This window comes from Staurois parvus, unplaced genomic scaffold (assembly GCF_062004578.1).
Source record: "Staurois parvus isolate SC_StPar_1 unplaced genomic scaffold, SC_StPar_1.0 ptg000239l, whole genome shotgun sequence".
Taxonomy (NCBI): domain Eukaryota; kingdom Metazoa; phylum Chordata; class Amphibia; order Anura; family Ranidae; genus Staurois; species Staurois parvus.
The window spans coordinates 2014624-2035542 of NW_028318035.1; the positions used below are offsets into that span (position 1 = coordinate 2014624).

General features: G+C 43.2%; 1 protein-coding gene across 1 annotated transcript in view; it reads left to right on the plus strand.

The window, feature by feature from the left end:
* ADSS1 (adenylosuccinate synthase 1) overlaps window positions 1-20919 on the plus strand; it is a 56327-nt gene that overhangs the window by 19539 nt on the left and 15869 nt on the right. The window contains exons 2-5 of the mRNA XM_089680295.1: window positions 9337-9439; window positions 12338-12400; window positions 14111-14161; window positions 14905-14971. Of these exons, the coding sequence (XP_089536421.1) occupies window positions 9337-9439; window positions 12338-12400; window positions 14111-14161; window positions 14905-14971 (284 nt within the window). The remainder of the gene's footprint in view (window positions 1-9336; window positions 9440-12337; window positions 12401-14110; window positions 14162-14904; window positions 14972-20919) is intronic.

Genomic DNA, 20919 nt, shown 5'->3' on the forward strand with positions numbered 1-20919 from the left:
CTCTGGGGAGATTTTCCTTTACTTTCTGTCCTGGCAAAAAGAAATGAGGAGATCTGTAAAGTAAAAGGAATTCCATCGTAGACTGTTAACCTCCCTGGCGGTATGATTCTTTCTGATTTTTCTTTTTGTGCTGAAAGCGGTACCATTTTTTTGCATGGAAATATGTAGTTTTTTATTGTAGGCTGTAATTTTTAGGAATAACTCACTGAAATCTGTCCAAACAAGAGTCTCTTAAACATTCTGGATATGATAAAATTTGAAACACGAAATCATAAATTATAATTTAATAAATAATCATAAAAAATAATATAATAATAAATTTAATTCAATAATATAATCAAACCAAAAACACTGAAATTTGAAATACAGAGGCAAATTCGCACATCGCTGAGCAAAGTCGCAAAATCGTTTTCAGTGTCTGATGACGTATTTCCCCACGAATCATTATCACTCAATTCTGCAAGTGGTTCTGATTTACTATTGCTGTTCCGCTTTTGACGTAAAGGGACGTTTTTTGGACGCCATGGACTTTTCTCAGTTTCCAGGCAGAAAGAACATTCAAAATGCAGGCAGGGCACAGGACAAAGCACTAGGGACAAAATATATGTGAAATGCATTGAAACAGCAATGACAGCAAAAATGACATTTTTAAAAAATTTCAAATTTCCCGCTGGTTCCGGCGCCCATACGTCCCGACGTCACAGGATCCGGAACACAGAAGCCGGATGCCGGCATCGGCCGGAGGAGATGGCCAGGGACGCTGCATGGGACACATCGCGGGAGCGAAGGACAAGGTAAGTGCTGCAGGGACCCCCTGAGCAGCGCCGCATGGTAAGCCCGAGTGTAGCTCGGGGTTACCGCTTTTGGTATAGAAATTTTACCCCGAGCTACACTCGGGAATACCACTAAGGAGGTTAAAGGAAGCAGCGTCCCTACTGGAAGATTTTGCTCACTTTCTCAAATTCCTTCAGCAATAAAAACCCGACAGGAGGTCTAACCTTTCCCCACTGTCCACAAGTAAAGAAAAAAGAAAACAAACATAAAACTGGCCTTTACTTGACAGGAAGAATGAATGGACTTTTACTGTTACGTCTTGAGGGTGTCCACGCCATGTCCTCTGTGGCAGGGTGTTGATGACAGGAGGCTGGATGGTGTAAAGTCATCAGATTCCCGACTCTAGGAGAAGCTGTTGTAAAGTGCAGAGAACTTGAGGAATGTGCATTCTACAAGGCAGTCAGATGTTAGAATCCCACTCTGGCTGTAGGATGTATTTCCATCTCATTTCCTCTTATCTCTACAAAGAATCCTGTATAGATTCATCAGGAATGTCCAATGGACATGTAGTTCCGGGCGCCGGGCAGGTAGACTTTTTTTTTTTTTTTTTCTTTCATTGCCCTTAGCCCTGCTGCCGGCAAGCAGCAGGACTCACCTGTCAGGTAGAAGCAATCGGGCAGCAGCGCTGCCGCCCAATTGCTTCCACACAGCCCACAATGTCACCCTCTCCCCCGCTATGTCGCGGGCTCTGCTTGTCCATCTGCGGGCCTGACACTGGTTCAGCAGGTGCCATGGGATGTGGTATAGGGGAGGGAGGAGGAGTGCAGACACATCTGCTCCCCTCCTTTCTCCTTCTTCTGATCCAGAAGTGATGTAACATCACTTCCGGGTCCTTGTTCGACAGATTCCCGATCATTGACACCGGGAAAGAATGCGGTGCGATGTGCACCACATTACATTTAGTGTGGTACAGGGGAGACATGCAGGGTCTTTTAGACCCTGCATGTCTCAAAAAAAAAACCTGTTACCAAAAATCATCATAGGGGACTTTTTGTCCCCTATATGATTTAAAAATAAAAAAGTTAGGTTTTTTTTAAATGGAAACTACACCCAAGCATATAATACCCCCACATTTTTCAAGGCCCCCCACTCCCACATATGTACGCACGCACAAATGTAAAAGCACATACTCTGGCGCCTACACATGAAACCGTGGATTGCGATACACATTACATATCGCCGCACACGTCCAAATGAGAGCAATAATTCTAGCAGCAGAGATCCTCCGTACAATATACGGATGACCTATAAGAGGCTTTAAAAGTGTTGCCTATAGAAAATATAGGGTACTAAAGTTTGTTGCCGTTTCGTGAGCGCACGCAAATTTAAGGTTTGACATTTTGGATATCTATATATAGATAAACCACGTCCCAAATAAATATACAAATTCAACTTCACAGCACAATCAACACCTTCACCCCTGAAGATGTACAAATATTATACAGAAAAATGCTACCAAATAGTTTAAATGCCTCAAAATAAATACTAGTGCAGTCCAATTCCTAATTAGTCCAAAAATCTATAAACCATAGCCTTTTTGTGCAATCACTGTGAAAAATTAGTGTCCAAAAGAAATATAAGTCCTTCCAACGATATCCACGATAAATGTTCCCTCAAAAAAAGAAACATCACATAGTGCATTATCTTTGGTGGTGATAAAACTGTGGTGATAAAACTGAATCAAACGGTGGAACAACAATGGCAGATTTGTCCATCGTTGCCGCGAAAATCGGCAGAACGACAAATTTGGCCGATTATTTTCCAGCAGGACCGATAAATCCAAAAGGGCAAAAATCACTAAATCATTACCGCACTAACGATCTGAAAATCGGCCAATTTTTTTTTTTTTTTGGCAGTTTTTCATTCCATCTATGGCCGCATAAGACACTCCCAGCTGTTATTCTGTCTTTTTCCTGTGTTTATTTTTCTCTTTTTCATGTAGTGTTTGTAACAGTTACCCTTTTGTATACTTGTTAATCATACATTTTATTAGGTTATATCAGTGCTGTACCATGCAGACTAATAATTCAGTAACAGACCTATAGTGCCTTCCCTGTTTTTGTGTGACATTTTTCTTCTTGTCCCAGGCTCATGCAGCGATTTGCTTGGAAATGATCAGACTTGGATGCACAATGTTTGTGTCCAGGGCCAATCATTTGTAGGTAATCACGCCATGAGCAATTACATGTGACCACAAGTGATTAGCTGCAGGAGCTGTTAGCTTTCTATTGCTTTCTTGGTGCCGTCTACAGCTACTCGAGGAACCCCTGCTGGGTTTCCCGCATGTAATCACTAATGGCCCAAGTGTGAATGGGGCCTTAATAAATTGATCTTTTTTTAATTAAAAATAGATATTTAGTAGTTTTCTAGAAAAAAAAAACTGGCATAACGTTTTCCTATCCATTAGACCGCTAATGTGAAGCTTTCCTGCAATTCTGCGGTTCAGTGTGATGGCTATTTAAAGCTTAGTCTGCCAGGGCTATCCTCCTGTTCAGTCTGCACCTTAAAAATAAAAATACAGTAGTAGAAGGTCAGGTTTTATATTACAAGATCCAGAAAGGAAGCTTACACTGCTCGGCATTCTGGGTAATGGTGCGTATTCATTAATAACTCCTTTTTCAAATCATTACTAGCTATTCAAATAATGCCTAAAGCTCCGCTGTGTATTGATTCCAAGCACGGATTTTCAGTAAACATTTGCTTAAGTAATCTGCCATCAAGAGAACGCTTTGCCAAGCATTAGATAAAGTACCATGTTCGTTCTGCGTTCATCAGTATCCAGATTGATTTTTGGGTGTAGCCATTTAAATATTTCAAGTAGGTCTAAACCCAGCCCATAAAATCTTGTATGAGGTTTAACATGTTGTTTTTTTTTTTGTTTGTTTTTTTAATGCTTTACCTGGTATAGCCACCTGGCAAGCATGACTTGGAGTCTATCCGGCTCTTCTGTTATGGGGTGGCAACTGTCTCTCAGTTCTGCCCCTGCTGTTGTCATCTGGTGGAAAGTACAAGCAGCCATGCTAACATGCATAGTGCCTGGGCAACTATATGGGCATTCTGAAACTTGCTAGTCTTTCACCCCTTTTTTTTTTTTTTTTTTTTTATGTAGATGAATAGGTTGTCATTGTCTAGCCTGTAGAGGTCTGTGCATCCCTCCATGGATATTCCTCCCCAGACCATCACTGATCCACCACCAAAACAGTCATGCTGAGCGATATTACAGGCAGCAGAACGTTCTCCACGGCTTCTCCAGACCCTTTTACGTCTGTCACATGTGGTCAGGGTGAACCTGCTCTCATCTGTGAAAAGCACAGGGTGCCAGTTTCAGACCTGCCAATTCTGGTCAATGGCAGATGCCAATTGAGCTCTATGGTGCTGGGCAGCTAGCACAGGGCCACTAGAGAACGTCAGGTCCTCAGGCCACCCACATGAAGTCTGTTTGTTTGGTCAGAGGCATTCACACCAGTGGCCTGCTGGAAGTCATTTTTGTAGGACTCTGGCAGTGCTCATCCTGTTCCTCCTTGCACAAAGGAGCAGATACCGGTCCTGCTGATGGTTAAGGACCTTCTACAATCCTGCCCAGCTCTCCTAGAGTAACTGCCTGTCTCCTGGAATCTCCTCCATTCTCTTGAGACTGCTGTGAGCCGCAGCAAACCTGGCAATGGCACGTATTGATGTGCCATCTTGGAGTTGGACTGCTTGTGCAACCTCTGTATGGTCCAGGTATCTCCTCATGCTACCAGTGGTGACACTGACCCTAGCCAAATGCAAAACTACTGACATAGTCAGAAAAGATGAGTTGGGGAAAAGTGTCAGTTGCCTGCACCTGTAAAACCATTCCTGTTTTTGGGGTAGTCTCAGTGTTGCCCATCTAGTGCACCTGTTAATTTCACAAGTGACCCATTCTTTGACAAATGTATGTATGGCTAGATAGAGAACACACACATCACCATTTTTCTCAGTAACTATATTTCGAAAGGTGGTATTGACATGAAATTGTCACCACGTCGGTAACAGCCCATGCATTTCATATACAAAGAAATCAAATAAGTTCAGAAATGAAGTTGTGTAATAAAATGGAATGACATAAGGAAAAAAGTATTGAACGCGCCAACTGAAATTTATTTAATACTTTGTACAAAACCCTTTGTTGGTAATGACCGCTTCAAGATGCCTCCTGTATGGAGAAACTAGTCACACGCATTGCTTGGGTTTGATTTTTGGCCCATTCTTCCACACAAATAGTCTTCAAATCTTGGAGGTTACGTGGGCTTCATCTATGAAGTCTGATCTTTAGTTCTTTCCATACATTTTCTATTGGATTCAAGTCAGGTGATTGGCTAGGCCATTCTAGCAGCTTTATTTTCTTTCTTTGAAACCAATTGAGATTTTCCTTGGCTATGTGTTTGAGGTAATTGTCTTGCTGAAACGTCCACCTTTGTTTCATCTTAATCATTCTGGTAGATGACAGTAGATTTTTATCAAGAATGACTTGTTACATTTTTCCATTCATCCTTCCTTCAATGATCTTAAGTTTGCCAGTACCATATGCTGAAAAACAGCCCCACACCTTGATGTTCTCACCTCCATGCTTTACTGTTGGGATGGTGTTTCTGGGGTGATGTGCAATGCCATTTGACCTCCAAACATGGTGTGTATTATGGCATTCAAAGAGTTCCATTTTGGTCTCATCTGACCAGACTATTCTCCCAGTATTTTGTCTAAATGTTGTGCAGCAAAATTTAAACAAGCTTCAACGTGCTTTTTCTTTAGCAGTGCAGTCTTGCATGGTGAGCGTGCATACAGGTCATGGCAGTTGAGTGCATTACTTATTGTTTTCTTTGAAACAATTGTACCTGCTATTTCCAGGTCTGTCTGATGCTCTCCACAAGTGGTCCTTGGTTCTTGGACAACTCTTCTGATTCTTTTTACTCCTCCATCAGAAATCTTGCGAGAAGCACCTGGTCGTGGCCGGTTTATGGCGAAATTATATTCTTTCCGCTTCTGGAATTATGGCCCCAACAGTGCTCACTGGCACATCCAGAAGTTTAGAAATCCTTCTGTAGACAGTTTCATCAGTATATTTTGCAAGAAAAAGGTTGTGAAGGTCTTTAAAGAGCTATTTGCTTTTACCATCATGAGAGGTTTCTTGTGTGACACCTTTTTATAGGCTGTCAGCTGAGACTGATCCAGCTGATATTAATTCTCACAAGGGGCAGGATTGCTTTCTAATTACTGATAGATTTCAGCTGGTGTCTTGGCTTTCCATGCACCTCCTTTTTTTTGCACCTCCCTTTCTTCATTTGTTTAATACTTTGTTCCTGTGTCATTCCATTTTATTACACATAACTAAATTTCTGAACTTTATTGTTTTGGTTTCTTTGTATGGATTGCATGGGTTGTTACCCACATGTGGTGAAAATTTCATGTCAATGGCACCTTTTAGAAATATATTTACCTAGAAAAATGGTGCTGTGTTCAATCTACCTTACCTGATGTAAGTGTGTAAAGTAAAAAGTAAGCGTTTAATCGTGTCTCCCTAATCATCTTCTGGGACAGTATTCTGAGAGATGATTGGTTCCTCCTACAGGAAACACAAGCCAAACTCCCTCTATCCCTCAGTTTAGATACCATTTCCTACCATCCCGTTTTTATCTTGATCAAATGCCCATTTGGTCAGCAGTCCCCGTGTTGATGCAGATCTGCCTGGTTTGTCTGGCCTTGGGCTTCTGCCTGGATCAGGGTTTCCCCCTTTCTTTTCAATGTTTTTGCTCCAATTTAGTTGTACGGGTTTGACTCCTAAAGCCCCTGGCTGGTAATTCCTGTCTTCCTCACCTTTTTGTAGGGTTAGGAGAGGGGTATGCTTTGTTCATATTTGATGTCTGATTACAACCACTTAAAGCTTCTGTGTGGGTCTTTTCAACATAGTAGAGGGCCACCAGACACCAAATCATACATGCCACATAGGTTGACGGATTGTTGGTGTGTAGCTGGTATTTTATATCCCTTCTGTGTGATTGGCGCACTCCATTTTCAGAATATCTGAACATTGGATACAGTTCAGACAGGGAAATGAACCTGTGCATCTAGGACCCAAAAAGGGTGTTTGTATAACTAAAGAAATCTGATATCCTAAACTATTGACTATAGTGTGACCCTCCTTCCTCCTAGATGATTGTATGGATCTCTCCTTGAACTCTTGTGTTGTGGGATAGTATTCAGTCTCTGGCATTGTTCCAATGTCTGTTAATGCAAGAAAATACTTTCCCTGGCAGATAATTAAACTGAGACGCAAGTGACATACATACCTCTGTTGTATTCCTCAACCCCCCCCCCTTTTAAATCTAAATCTGTAACGTAAGTAGCATATAATTGGTGTTCGTTGGCAGGGAGTTGCATCCTTTTTATTCTCAAAACAATATCAGTCAAGTGCAGCAACCTAATGGTCTGACCTTAACTGTAAAAGTCCAACTGAAGGGAAAGAGACAATAGTATAGAGATGTGTTGTGGAGCAGTGGGGGTCGGGTTGGGATGAAAGTATTATAATACACAACAATGTTGCTAGGAGGACATATCGGCCAATGTTCATAACTTGCTGACAAGTTTCTTGAAGGATAACCTACTACCTATAACGATCCAGTAATCCTATCCTGTGAGGATACACCGCTGAGCTAAAACATTATTTGGGGTTTTTCAGTTTGGTAATTGAAAAGCCAGGCAGTTGCAATACAATGCAGTTCTTTAAACCACGACATCCAACCAGATTACACTTTAATTCAATGGCAATTAATTCTGGATTGTTGTTGTCAACTTCACTGTACCTTTCATTGGGTACGCTTGAGTCCTTGCTTTTTTTGGTTGTTACATCTTTTTAGCTGCAGGCACTGTTTGGATTTTTTGACAAGTGGTGTCATCAGCTGTCGTAATACAATAGCCCAGCAGGGGAGTTTTTTTCAATCTACACCCTTTGTGTGGATTGAGGAACCTGTGGATTTCTTTTGTTCAGCCTACAGGCTAAATGATACATCTGTATATGCATGGCCAGTTTAAAGCACAAATCCTGGCCGGTTTCCAAAGGAGATGGCGGAAATGCCCTCAATATGTGGCCCTGTTGGCTGTCTTGCCCAGAAGAAGCCAGGCAAAAAATAGTCAGCCAAAAGGTGGCACATCCAATCCATCCAGCTGGATGCAGCACCTGTGAAGGCATATTGACAACCGGCAGGGCTAGCTGCAATAGCCGCAGTGGGAGATTTGTTCCATCAGAGCTGTATAACATAAATAGTAGAATCTGGGTTCACACTGCTGCAACCCTCCAAGGAGCAGAGCCCTCCTAACCCTCTTGTATTGAACTGTATTGTTGCTGTATTGTCTCCCTTTATATTGTAAAGCGCTGAGCAAACTGTTGGCGCTATATAAATCCTGTATAATAACCCCATTGTCATATGATTTCCAGTGCGACTTGCTTGCGACTTGAGGAATTTATGGCACTCGAGTCGCATTAAAGCATTGCAGGAACATTTTTTAAAAGTCACTGTAACTTAAGTCTCATTGAACAGAACAGCCAAAATAAAAGGGTTTTCAGTTATCATGCGACTTTGTGCTGCAAGTTGCAAGCAAAGTTGCAACCGCTTAAATTCTAAGTTTTTTTTTTTTTGTTTTTGTTTTTTTTTTCACTTGGTTTTTAAAACATTTTCAGCAAAATATATAATACACAGGCAGTGTACAGAATAGGAGCAGTTAACCATAAACGAGGAAACAAAACCTCCACTAATAGCAAAAGATAATCGAAACAGGATCAGAAAATACAATTCTGCCTGGATGATGTTATGTTCACCCAGAGTGAAGCAACTATGAAATGGTACACATGAGCCAGAATAAATAGAGTGTATATAAGAGCAAAAAGTAGACAACCAGGCAATCGGGTGAATTCCAAGTGTTCGGAAAAGTTAAAGCCGTGATACTTCCTGGTATTTCCTGCAAAGAAAGGATGGATAGATATATTTTAGATATATAATTTGGCCCCTACACCACCATCTGCCATTATTTTCAAGCGATAAACTTGCTGAAATATCTGCATCTGACCCTTTGGGAGTACAGGCTTCTGGTCTGCACCTGCCTCTACGTCACTATTGTGTCCTGTAGGTAAGTAGGCAGTGGCAGTTGAAATAAGAGTGCAGAGGGAAGGCCAGACATTGACACCCCTGGAAATGTCAGTTGCAGATTTGTCAGCAAGTTTTGTTTTTTGTTTTTTTTTTTTTTGTTTTTTTTTCTCTTGAAGACAATGAAATTTGGCAGCATCTGTAGGGTAAGCATCGATCTTTTCTTTGCAGGGGGAATTTTTATTTATTTTAAACAGCAACAGAGATGTTGTAAAGTAAAAATTGCAATGATAACTTGTAATATACAAAATGCTCACTGAATATACTTTTACCCTTTTTAAGCCCGTTTCTTGGTAACTAGTAATTTTTTTTTTTTTTTTTTTTATCCCCATTTGTCTTTCAGGGAGGAAACAATGCAGGACATACTGTGGTGGTAGATGGCAAAGAATATGATTTCCATCTCTTTCCAAGTGGCATTATTAATAGTAAAGCTATTTCCTTCATTGGTAAGTGTCCGACATTGCAATGTTCTCACAGATTACTCTGTTTCAGCATGTCTGAACATTCAGTTCTGTCTTACCTATCCCAACACATGCCAAGTTCCATGAGGGCCACAGCCCTTTCTATGGGAGATTTTTGGACTTGCTTTTAAAAGGTGGAGAAAATGAAAAGTGAGTCTGTCTCTATAAACTAGATGCTCTGCGAAAGACTTACACCAGTAAAAAAAAAAAAAAAATAAGTTATGATTAACCATGGACCCTTCCAAGACTAGACATTTCAATGCATGCATTTTCTAACACGTGCACAGGTTGGTCATTGTTTTAATTATGCTGGTTCCTATCTGTCAGTATACAAGTGCTCCACTGATAAAATTGGATGTGCATGAAAGGGCAGCCAGTCCTTTAAAAAAAAAAAATCAAAATTATTAACTGCTCCCACCATCTACTTAATAGACATTTGCCATGTAGAAAAAAAAATGCTCCCAGTAGCCACATAGAAATCTCTTGGTTATCACCGCTCAGATGGGACCCAGTTGATCCAATTATTCACCGGTCAGCCATAACCTTATGACCCACTGACAGGTAAAGTGAAAAACACGTTATCTCGTTATAATGGCATCTGAAAGTGGGTGGGATATATTGGGAAGCAAGTGAACATGTTGTCCCTGAAGGTGATATGTTGAAAGCAGAAAAAATGAGCATGGGGCTGTGTAGCCACAGACCAGTCAAGGGTGCCAATGCTGACCCATGTCCAGCTCTGATGCTCATGTGCCAATTGGGAGCAGTAGCTACAATGGGCACATGAGCATCATAACTAGACCACAGAGCAATGGAAGAAAGTGACCTGGTCTGATGAACCACATTTTATACATAATGTGGATGGCCAGGTGCGTGTGTTCCTGAGTCATATAGGAATGCACAGCATGTTCTGGTGTGAACAGCTCCTTACTGTACTGGCAAGTAACGTATTCAAGTGCTGCAGGAAGTCACATTACCTTTTGGAAGTATTTTGTTTAGACAGAACCAGGGGCAGAGTAAAGGTAGAAGTTCAAACATTTTAATACCTGGTCCTGACTTTCCCAGGGAAGTTAAAACCACCGCATTGTAACAGCCCTGCTCAGTATTTGGAGCAGTGCACTATTTCTCTATTCATTGAGAAGCTCATCCAGACTCATTAGACCTGTTATCGCATAAATACACATCTAATAAATCTGGATGTGTGTTTCGATAAACTCAGAGAACAGGAACTTACATTGAATATGCAAATTTTATTTTTCAAGTTGCTTATATCCAGCCATTACTATTGGGACACAGATTAGAGCTTGCATAGTCTGGCCATGTCTTGAAATGCATAGACACCTTTTATTTTCTATGCCTTCTATGAATTTTTTTTCTTTTATAATTCAGCTAGATTTTGAATTTAAACTTGTAAGCTGAAACAATCCATACACCATTATTTTTTTTTTTTCAATTCTAAATATCCTGTGTAGCAAATAAACACCTCGTCAGCATTACAGGGGAAAGAAACCATCAAAATAGTGAGCCCAAGTCAATGGTCCCAAAGCAGACTCCTCAGTCACACCAAACTAAAACATGGAGAACTGTCAGTGGAGAACCCAGCACCATACAGGCCTAGCTGCCTGCTTCAGACTGGGGAAATAGTCAACAACTGAGAGAACAAATGGAGAGGGTGCACTAGCTTTGGGCATTACCAAAAGACCCTTCATTAGAAAAAATAAAATCCAATGTACTTATGGACGTATGTAATCGGTCCAGTCTAACCACTTTCTCGATGCCCATTCGCAAGGGCATAGTTTACATGTTTCTAGGGCAGTGCCCTCTTCATCAGAGCTTTGATGAAAGAGGGCACTGCTCTTGAAATGCGTAAGCTACACCCCTGTGGATGAACATCGATACAGTGGTTGGACTGATTACACGCTTTCTGCTTTGAGTACATTCGATTTTTTAAAATGTATTTATTAATTATAAAGTGTCTTTTAGTAATGCACTATGCTGGGGTTCCCTCTCTCGATGTTCTTTCATATTATGTTTGGTGTTGAGGTATACATACCACAGTAAAATTTTTACAGTCTTATTCAGAATGACCTTCTTTTTTTTTTTTTTTTTTCTTTTCTTTAGCTTCAAAGTTCCGACAAAGCTCGGCCAGTTACTGCCTGCGGGGCACAACGCTCACATTCCATTGTTCCAGTCAGTGACGGGCATTTACGCTCCGTCAAACATTTAAGAAGGAAAGCTTCCAGTTAATCCTTCTATAAAATATAAGCATGCGATAAAAGCGAGAAGCAACTGGATAACTGAGAATGGCTATAAAAAGGCAAAATAATAAATTGGTTTAACTGAAAGGTTTATACACATTGCTGTGTACACAAGAATGAGCCGTGAAAGCCGTACTTCATCTTGTTTTATTATCCTTTATCCGAGCCTTTGGGACATTTACTTAATGGGGTTTTATGGCAAAAAAGCGCAAACTTTATCTAGTGCCAGAAGAAATCTATAAAGACCCGCTGCAGTAAAATGGTCCGACCCATCGTATATTCTTGTTTACCATGACAAATGTAGCCACAGCCTATTTCCCTGGAGACACATTAGTACTGTTCATTTTCTTCTGCAGGGCTCGAGCCCTCTCATCGTCTTGGTGATCTGTAACCCTTATGGGAATTAATGAGTGGTCTTACCCAGAGTTAATGCATTTCAAGGCTATTTTGGTTTTGCTTCTGAAGTGTCTATATTTTCGCAAGGGAGATGATGCTAATGGAGCATGAGCATGATACAGACTTTGGTTCTATTATATGAGCTTTTTAAAATGTATGTGATGAGATTATAATGATGTAAATGTGTTTTTGCTATTCAGTGCTGATTTTTTTTATTTTTTTTCTTTGGCAGGTAATGGTGTAGTGATACATCTGCCAGGCCTGTTTGAAGAGGCAGAAAAAAATGAAAAGAAAGGTAAGTAGTATATGAAATATAATTGGGGGTTGGGTTGGGTTGAGCTGGATGATCCATACGGGTGCTGGTAGGTGGTTTGGACCCAAGGGTTTAAAAAAAAAAAAAAAATGGTGGCATATAGGGGACGATTACTGCTAGGCTGCTCATCACCAGGGTGAACTAATTGGGGTGTGGGCTCGCATTGATGCCAACTTAGAAGACTAAAGGCCAGTTCACACCACAAAAATGCACTTTGGATGCATTGCGGATACGTTTTTGTTCACACCCAACTCCATTACGGTGCAGTTTGCTATATTCCAGTACAGTTCTGTGCAGAAAAAAATGCAGCATGTTCCACTTTTTTTTTTTTTTTTTTCTTTTTCTGCACCGAAAACTGACTGCACTAGTGTGAACTAGGGCCATTGGAATATATGGAAAACACTGTGCAAGCATCATGATACATTCCTGCATGTGTTTTTTTTTGTTTTTTTTTTTTTTGTTTTTTTTTGACACATTTTTGGTGCATTCCAGTGTATATTTTTTTTTTTTATGCATTTTGTTATGCATGCCGGTGTGTTTTTGATACGTTCCATTTCATTTTTTCCCCTTTTTTTTTTTTTTTTTCCTCCAATTCAAATAGGGACATGTGTGTCCCAGTGCGCTTTTGGTGTGTTTCGGTGCGTTTTACCACATTCCAATACAGTTCTGTGCAGGAAAAATGCAGCCTGTTCTATGTTTTGTTTTGTTTTTTCTGCATCTGGAACGCACTGGAACTGCAAGCACTGATGTGAACTATGACATTGACAACCATATAATCTACTTTCTGTGTGTTTTGGTTGCAGAAAAAAAAAACACACTGACACGCATATAGTGTGAACTGGCCCTAAAGGGGGGGAATTTATCAAAGCTGGAGCAGACCGATTCTGAAGCAGTTGTGCATGTAAACCAAACCACTTCTAGCTGTCATTTTAAAAACTTAATACAGAACTACACTCGGGAATCATTCCTGCATTGTGATGGTTCATTCCCATGCTGGCCACTGCCATCCTCTCTGGCTACTTCTAGGTGCTGGGGTTTCAGCCTCTTGATTGGCCAGTCTGGGACATCATCCACCCTGGTGCACGGGAGTCTGTCATTCCATCACAGCTGGAGTGTGCACATGCAGCTCTGTGTGCATTCAATAGAAGACTGTGAGCAGGCAGGTCTTTGTTATGGCTGCAGAGGCATAGCATGTCTCATCTGCTATAATGAGCTGCCTGCTTGCAGTTTTCTGTTAAGCTTAGTTCTATGTTAAAAATGTTCCCTCCCCCTCCTATCTATTCTGCCTAAGCTGTATAAAAAATATATACTTACTTAACCCAGGGATGTTCAGTTACTATCACCGGCCGGGACATGCAGTTCTGGGTGCCGGGCAAGGAGTTCTTGTTATATTTAGCCCTGCTGCAAGAAAGCAGCAGGGTTTAGAGCTGAAGGTCCGTCTCTCTTGTGAAAGCAATCAGAGTGGCTAACTTTTGCCAGTAATATAAAATGTGCATTTTTTTTTTTCTAAGAAGCCTGTAAAGGATTGCACCCGATGAGGAGGTGTATCCGGGATAGAGAGGGTGGATGTTACAAATCTTACATGTTACACCCTAAATAAGGATGTAGCATGTTCAGAAAGGTGAATTTAGGATTAAGAAAAACAAAAAAAAAAAAACTTGATCTCATTTTTTTTTTTTTTTTTCCCAACAGGCTTGAAAGATTGGGAGAAAAGGCTAGTCATATCTGATCGAGCGCATTTAGGTAAGTAGATGTTAAATATGAAGAAATATATATTAAAAATAAGTACAATCCTCAGGACACTATGGGGTTGATTTACTAAAACTAGAGTGCAATATCTGGTGTAGCTGTGCATGGGTAGCCAATCGGCTTCTAACTTCAACTTGTTCAATTAAGCTTTGATAAAATCTGGAAGCTGATTGGTTTGTATTCAGAACTGCACCAGATTTTGCACTCAATTGTTTTTTAGTAAATCAAGTCCAATGTATTCTAGCAAAAATAAATTGAGGTTTTCTATGGTAGGTCTTTAATAAAAAAGCATTATCCCTTTGCCTGTTTAGAGCCCCTGTTCCCTCCCATACAAGCTGTACTTGCCCGTCTGTGCTCCGTTGCCATCTCCATTGAAGCTCTCCTTCCATTGCTCTTACAGAGCAGGGCTTCTGGCTGTGACTGTGCTTGGGTCTAGGTGGCCAATAACCAGGCCCAAACACTATCTTATGATATAAGCCACCAGGTGAGCTCTGACACAGAACCCAAAGTAAGGTGGGCTTTTGAGGAAGTGGCAGAGAAGCAGGGATGGCTGAGTATAATTTCTTGGTGGGGGGGGAGAGACTGGGAGTTCCATTGAGTTCCTGTATGGGTAACATTAGTTCTAAAAGTGTTGCATAATAGAACTTTCACTAAGATTTTTTTTTTTTCCCCTCTAATGTAACAGTTATGTTGAATTCCTCTTCTTGGTGTCTTCCTTTTATATCTCCTCTGTATAGTGTGTGACTTTCATCAGGCTGTTGACGGTCTCCAAGAAGTCCAGCGACAAGCGCAAGATGGCAAAAAGTAATGATTTTTGCAAGTTACCCTCTTATTGTTTTTTCAAGACAAATGTGAACCTTTTTCTTCCTTTTTTATATATATATATATATATATATATATATATATATATATATATATATATATAAATTTTCATATTATTATACAGTATTTATAAAGCGCCAATAGTTCGCTCAGCGCTGTACATTACAAAGGGAGACAGAACATGTGACAGAACAATACCAATACAATGCAAAACATGAGGGGATCAAGGGCCCTGCTCTTTCGAGCTTACAATCTAGGAGGGAGGGGGTGGTGGCACAGGAGGAGATAGCTGTGGGGGATGGAGTGGTAGGAAGAGTGGAGGAGGTCGGCAAGTTAGCAGGGGGTGGGGTAGGCTTCCCTGAAGAGATGGGTTTTCAGGGTGCGCCTAAAGGAGAGGAGAGTAGGTGATAATCTGATGGGTTGGGGCAGGGAGTTCCAGAGGATGGGTGACACCCTGGAGAAGTCCTGGAGGCGGGCATGGGAGGAGGAGACCAGGGAACTAGAGAGAAGGAGGTCTTGTGAGGAGCGGAGTGTGCGTGCTGGGCGGTACTTGGATATTAGGTCAGTGATGTAGTTCGGGGCAGTATGGTGGACAGCTTTGTACGTCAGTGTTAGGATTTTGAATTTGATCCGTTGCACAATCGGAAGCCAGTGGAGGGATTGGCAGAGGGGGGTGGCGGAGACAGAGCGGTTGGAAAGGTGAATGAGTCTGGCAGCCGTGTTCAGGATGGACTGAAGAGGGGATAGCCAGCGGCGAGGCAGGCCAGTGAGGAGGGAGTTGCAGTAGTCGAGTCGTGATATGATGAGGGAGTGGATGAGCTGTTTAGTGGTTTCTGGGGTTAGGAACGTGCGGATTTTGGCGATGTTGTGGAGGTGGAGTCTGCACGAGTTTGTTAAAGATTGGACTTGGGGCTGGAAGGATAGGTTGGAGTCCAGAATGACACCAAGTACTCTGGCCTGCAGGGAGGGTTTGATGGTAGCGTTGTTGGATGTGACGGAGAAATCAATGGGGGGTGGTGTCCGGGCTGGGGGGAAGACAAGAAACTCGGTTTTGGAGAGGTTCAATTTAAGGAAGTGGAGCGACATCCAGTCTGATATGTCACTCAGTAGGTGTGTGATTCGGGCTGAGACCAAGGGGGTGAGGTGGGGGGTTGAGAGATAGATTTGTGTGTCGTCGGCATAGAGGTGGTAGTTGAAGCCGTGAGAGTGTATGAGTTGGCCAAGGGAGGAGGTATAGATGGAGAAGAGAAGGGGCCCGAGGACAGAGCCTTGAGGGACCCCAACAGAGAGGGGGAGTGAGGGGGAGGTGGTAGCATTATAGGTAACGCTGAAGGAGCGTTGTGACAGGTAGGATGAGAGCCAGGAGAGAGCAGAATCTCTGAGGCCGAGGGAGTGTAGTTTTTTGAGGAGGAGGGGGTGGTCGACTGTGTCAAAGGCCGCAGAGAGGTCAAGGAGTAGGAGCACTGAATAGTGGCCATTAGCTTTGGCGGTTAGCAGGTCGTTGGAGAGTTTGAGTAAGGCAGTTTCGGTGGAGTGTAGGGGACGGAAGCCGGACTGTAGGGGATCGAGGAGGTTGTTGTCGTTGAGGTGAGAGCATAGGCGGGTGTAGACAAGGCGCTCGAGGAGTTTAGATGTAAATGGGAGCAGGGAGATGGGTCTGAGGTTGTTCGGGTCATTGGGGTCCAGGGAGGGCTTTTTAAGTATGGGGGTGATGTGTGCATGTTTCAGAGGGGAGGGGAAAGTGCCTGAGGAGAGGGAGAGATTGAAGATGTGGGTGAGGGAGCGTAGGATGGAGGAGGAGGAAGGTCGTAGGAGTTGTGAGGGGATAGGGTCGAGGGGGCAGGTGGTGAGGCGGGCATCAGAGAGGATCTTGGAGACTTCCTCGATGGTAGTAAGGTCAAAGGTGTGGAGTGTTGGGGGAGCTTCAGTATGAGGAATGTAGGGTGGGGTGGAAGAGGAGGTCAGAGCAGTGGTGGGGCTGTGGGAGAGGGGTGATGAGGGGGTAGCTGAGTGAGGGTGAAGGGGGTTGGAGAGAGTTTGAGCAGCGACGAAGTCCCTGCGGGTTATGTCGAGGGGGAGGGGGGATAAGGGGGTAGCTGTGTGAGAGGGGACGGGTTGAGAGGGTGTGTGAGTTGCGGCAATGTCCTTGCGAATTGTGTCAATTTTGTTTTTGAAGTGATTGGCAATCTCAAGGGCAGTGAGTGAGGTGCTGGGTGGAGGTGGGGGTGGAGAGAGTAGAGAGTTGAAGGCAGAGAAGAGTCGGCGAGGATTGGAGGAGAGGGCCTTGATGAGGGTCAAGAAGTAGGCCTGTTTGGCAGCATGGAGGGAGGAGGTGTAGGTGTGGAAGGCAGATTTGTAGCGGATGAAGGCTTGTTGGGATTTGGTTTTGCGCCATAGTCGCTCCAGGGCACGACTTTGTCGTTTGAGGGTTTTGGTGTGATCAGTCTGCCAGGGCTGGAGCGGTCGGGGTCTGATGTTGCGTGTGGTTAAAGGCGCTAGTGAGTCGAGGGCTGTTGAGAGCGCATTGTTGTAGGCGGTCATAGCCAAGTCGGGGCAGGACAGGGGGAGGATGCGGTCGTGGAGTTGATCAGCTGCAGAGTGGAGAGAGGCAGGGTTAAGGTTGCGGAGGTTACGGCTTGTAGTAGTGTGACACTTGGAGGGGTAGGCATTGGAGGACGAGGAGATAGAGAAGGTGATCAGGTTGTGGTCAGAGAGAGGGAAGGGGGTGTTAGTGAGGTTGTGGGGAGCGCAGCGGTTGGAGAAGACAAGGTCCAGGATATTTCCGTCGGAGTGGGTGGTGGATTGTATGCACTGTGCAAGTGCAAAGGAGGAGGTTAGGTGGAGGAGACGGGCTGTGTCCGGGTTGTCGAGGTTGACAGGGATGTTGAAATCCCCAAGAATTATGGTGGGTAGCTCAGAGGAGAGGAAGAAGGGTAGCCAGGAGGAGAAGTCATCCAGGAAGCGGGGTATGGATCCAGGAGGCCGGTATATCACAGCAATCTTCAGGGGGGTTGGGGAGAATAGTCGGAGGCAGTGGGCCTCGAAGGAGGAGAAGGATAGGGAGGGGGGGTTTGGGAGGACTCGGAAGGTGCTCTGCGGTGACAGGAGCAGACCAACCCCACCACCTTTACGACCGTTAGGCCTGGGTGAGTGGGTCCAGGTGAGACCTCCGTAGGAGAGTGCAGCAGGGGAGGTAGAATCAGTGGGCTGGATCCAGGTTTCCGTGATCGCTAGGAGGTTGAGGGAGCGGGAAACAAAGAGGTCGTGGATGGCGGTAAGCTTGTTGCACACCGAACGGGCGTTCAGGAGTGCACATGAAAATGGGGGGGGAGATTTTAGGGAGCAGGGGGACAGATACTAAGTTGTGGGGGTTGCAGTAGGACGTGGAGGTGGGAGGGTGTTGAGCGGGTGAGGGAGGTGGAGGGCCAGGATTCGGGGAGATGTCCCCCGCGGCTAGGAGGAGGAGAAGGGTGAGAAAGGTGGCATGGGAGCGGGATGTGCAGGAGCGTGAGAAACTCCTAGTGGAGGTGTTGGGGTCAGTGGGAGAGCGGAGTAATAGGAGGAGGTGGTGGGTGCCATAGAGGGGTGAGGGAAGCAGTGAGGACACGATATACAAATGTTTGGGAGGGGCAGAGGGATATAGTGAATGGATTTTGGGAACGGAGGAGAGGAAAATGAGAAGGAGTGGAAGAGACATTTTGGGGAGGTGAAGAGAGCAGTAGTAGGGAGATGATAGCAGTGAGGGGGAGATGTACAGGTTGTGAGGTGGAGCAGAGGGGTAAAGAAATGAGATTTGGGAACAGAGGGTAGTAATATGATAAGGAGAAGAGGGGTGTATTATATAAAGGTACACAGAGTGGGACTCAGGCATGTAAGAGGTTTCCCAGGGTGTTTGCTTGCAGTCTTCCAGCATGCAGTAGAGCTTCTTGCTGTTGTTGTGTCTTCCTGCTGCTTGAGTTCTTCTGCTTTAGTTCAACTGCTGCGTTTAACTGCTTCTTCTATGCACTCGTTCAAAGCCGCACTCAATCTGAAGCAGCACCCCATCAGAGACTGTGCCCCCCATCAGAGATCTCCCCCATGAGCTGATCTAAATTTATAGGGAGATGCTCAAATGAGCATTCAACTCCATCCCAATTAGAAGCTGATTTTAGTTAACATAAAGAGCAACTCTTTAAAAAAAAAAAAAAAAAAAAAGCTGATTTATTGTTATATATATTTATTATTATAACAGGGAACAATGGGGTAAAAAGTCCACTACTAGGTGAACATAAGATATTCTGATCATATGAAAGATTTTTATGGTTTGAGAATAATCTTTCGCTTGATTACAATGTTTACTAAACCACTAGGCACAATCCTTTCCCAAGCTCTTTATTGCTTTGGTTCAATCCAGAGTCCAGCTAGTTTAAGGTTGTTTCTTATCTGATTGTTCACTTTTTATATTTTTAAATTTGTACCCGTACTTTTAACCATATATTGAGTTTGAGCTATTTGTATCCAAGTTTTATAATTGAATATTCTGGTTCTTTCAAAGATCTTTTTTTTTTTTTTTTTTTTTTTTTATCTAATGGTATACAACAGATACAATAAAATTGTAATTTCATGTAATGTACAAGGCAGTATATGATATTTGCTCAGACAAGGAACAAGTGCAATGTACAGGTGACAGGGCCGCCTAAATCAGTAGTACAAAGATATAGCGGTAAATGGGCAGCGAGCTAGAACTCGATAGTAACAGGATTTAGGAACCTTCTGAAGCTGGCCATACAATTGTCAACTTGTCTTAGGGGAAGGATCCCTCTGACCAATACAAAGAGCTATTGGTATGTGAAGTGAAGCTCTCTGGGTCTTTTTAACTCTGATGAACAATAGCCTGGCTTAGAAAGGCATTGGCTTGTTTTAGTATAAATACCTTAGAAGCTGAGATCTTTTGGTGTGTTGCTCTTAATCATTCATTTTTCAGTGGATACCTTGCAATATGCCAAAGCAGTCTAGACCTGAGCCATTGCAATCCTCTTATTGTATATTACACCTTGAGCCCTATGTAGGGAATCTCCAATCTCATGCCTTCGCCTTTCCTGTTTAAAGCAGGTCATCTAACACATGTTAAAGTGAATCTAAAAGTCAATTTTTTTTTTTAGGGTCCCCCCGCTGGTGTTCCTGGCTCCTCCCCTGCAAAGTTCCCCCAATAGCAGGTATCTTGATATGGGGCGCTTGAGCAGGCTCACTCCCGAGCCACTCTTGTGCATAGACATTGTCCATTCACACACGGGACAGCTCGTCCCCGCCCCCTGCACTCTCCTCATTAGCCCCCTGCCAAGTTTCCCCAATAGCAAGCCTCCTGCTATGGGGTACTCAAGCACATTCACTCCTGAGCCATGCTCCTGTGAATGAATTGTACGTTCACACACATCCACGCCCCCTGCGCTTTCCTCATTGACTATTTGGCTGTGATTGACAGCAGCAGTAGACAATGGCTCCTGCTGCTTGTGAGCCAATATGGAGGGAGAGACCCAGCTCTCATACACATTGCTGGATTGGGCTAAGGTAAGTATTAGAGGGGACTGAGTGGGAGCTGCACCCAGGTTTTTTACCTTCATGCATAGAATCAGTCCTTTTTTTTTTTTTTTTTTTTTTTTTAATGTAATGGTCACAGCCTGCTTTAGCCTTTCCTTTAGGGCTCTACCAAACATGCATCCAATACACAGAGCCAAGTTGTGCTACCTGGACATGGACTGGGTGAATGAGAAGATCCACAGTGTCCTTCATACTAGCTTGTTTTTTTCATTGTTAAATTCTATGCTGAGGCGTGCGTAGAATTCTGTAAATATGCACTTGGCAAAAAACCACTTGGACTAGATGTTTGTTCTGCCATTGTTTTTGTAATGTAATTTAGTTCGTTTGTTTCAAACATTAAAGGAGAATTCTAG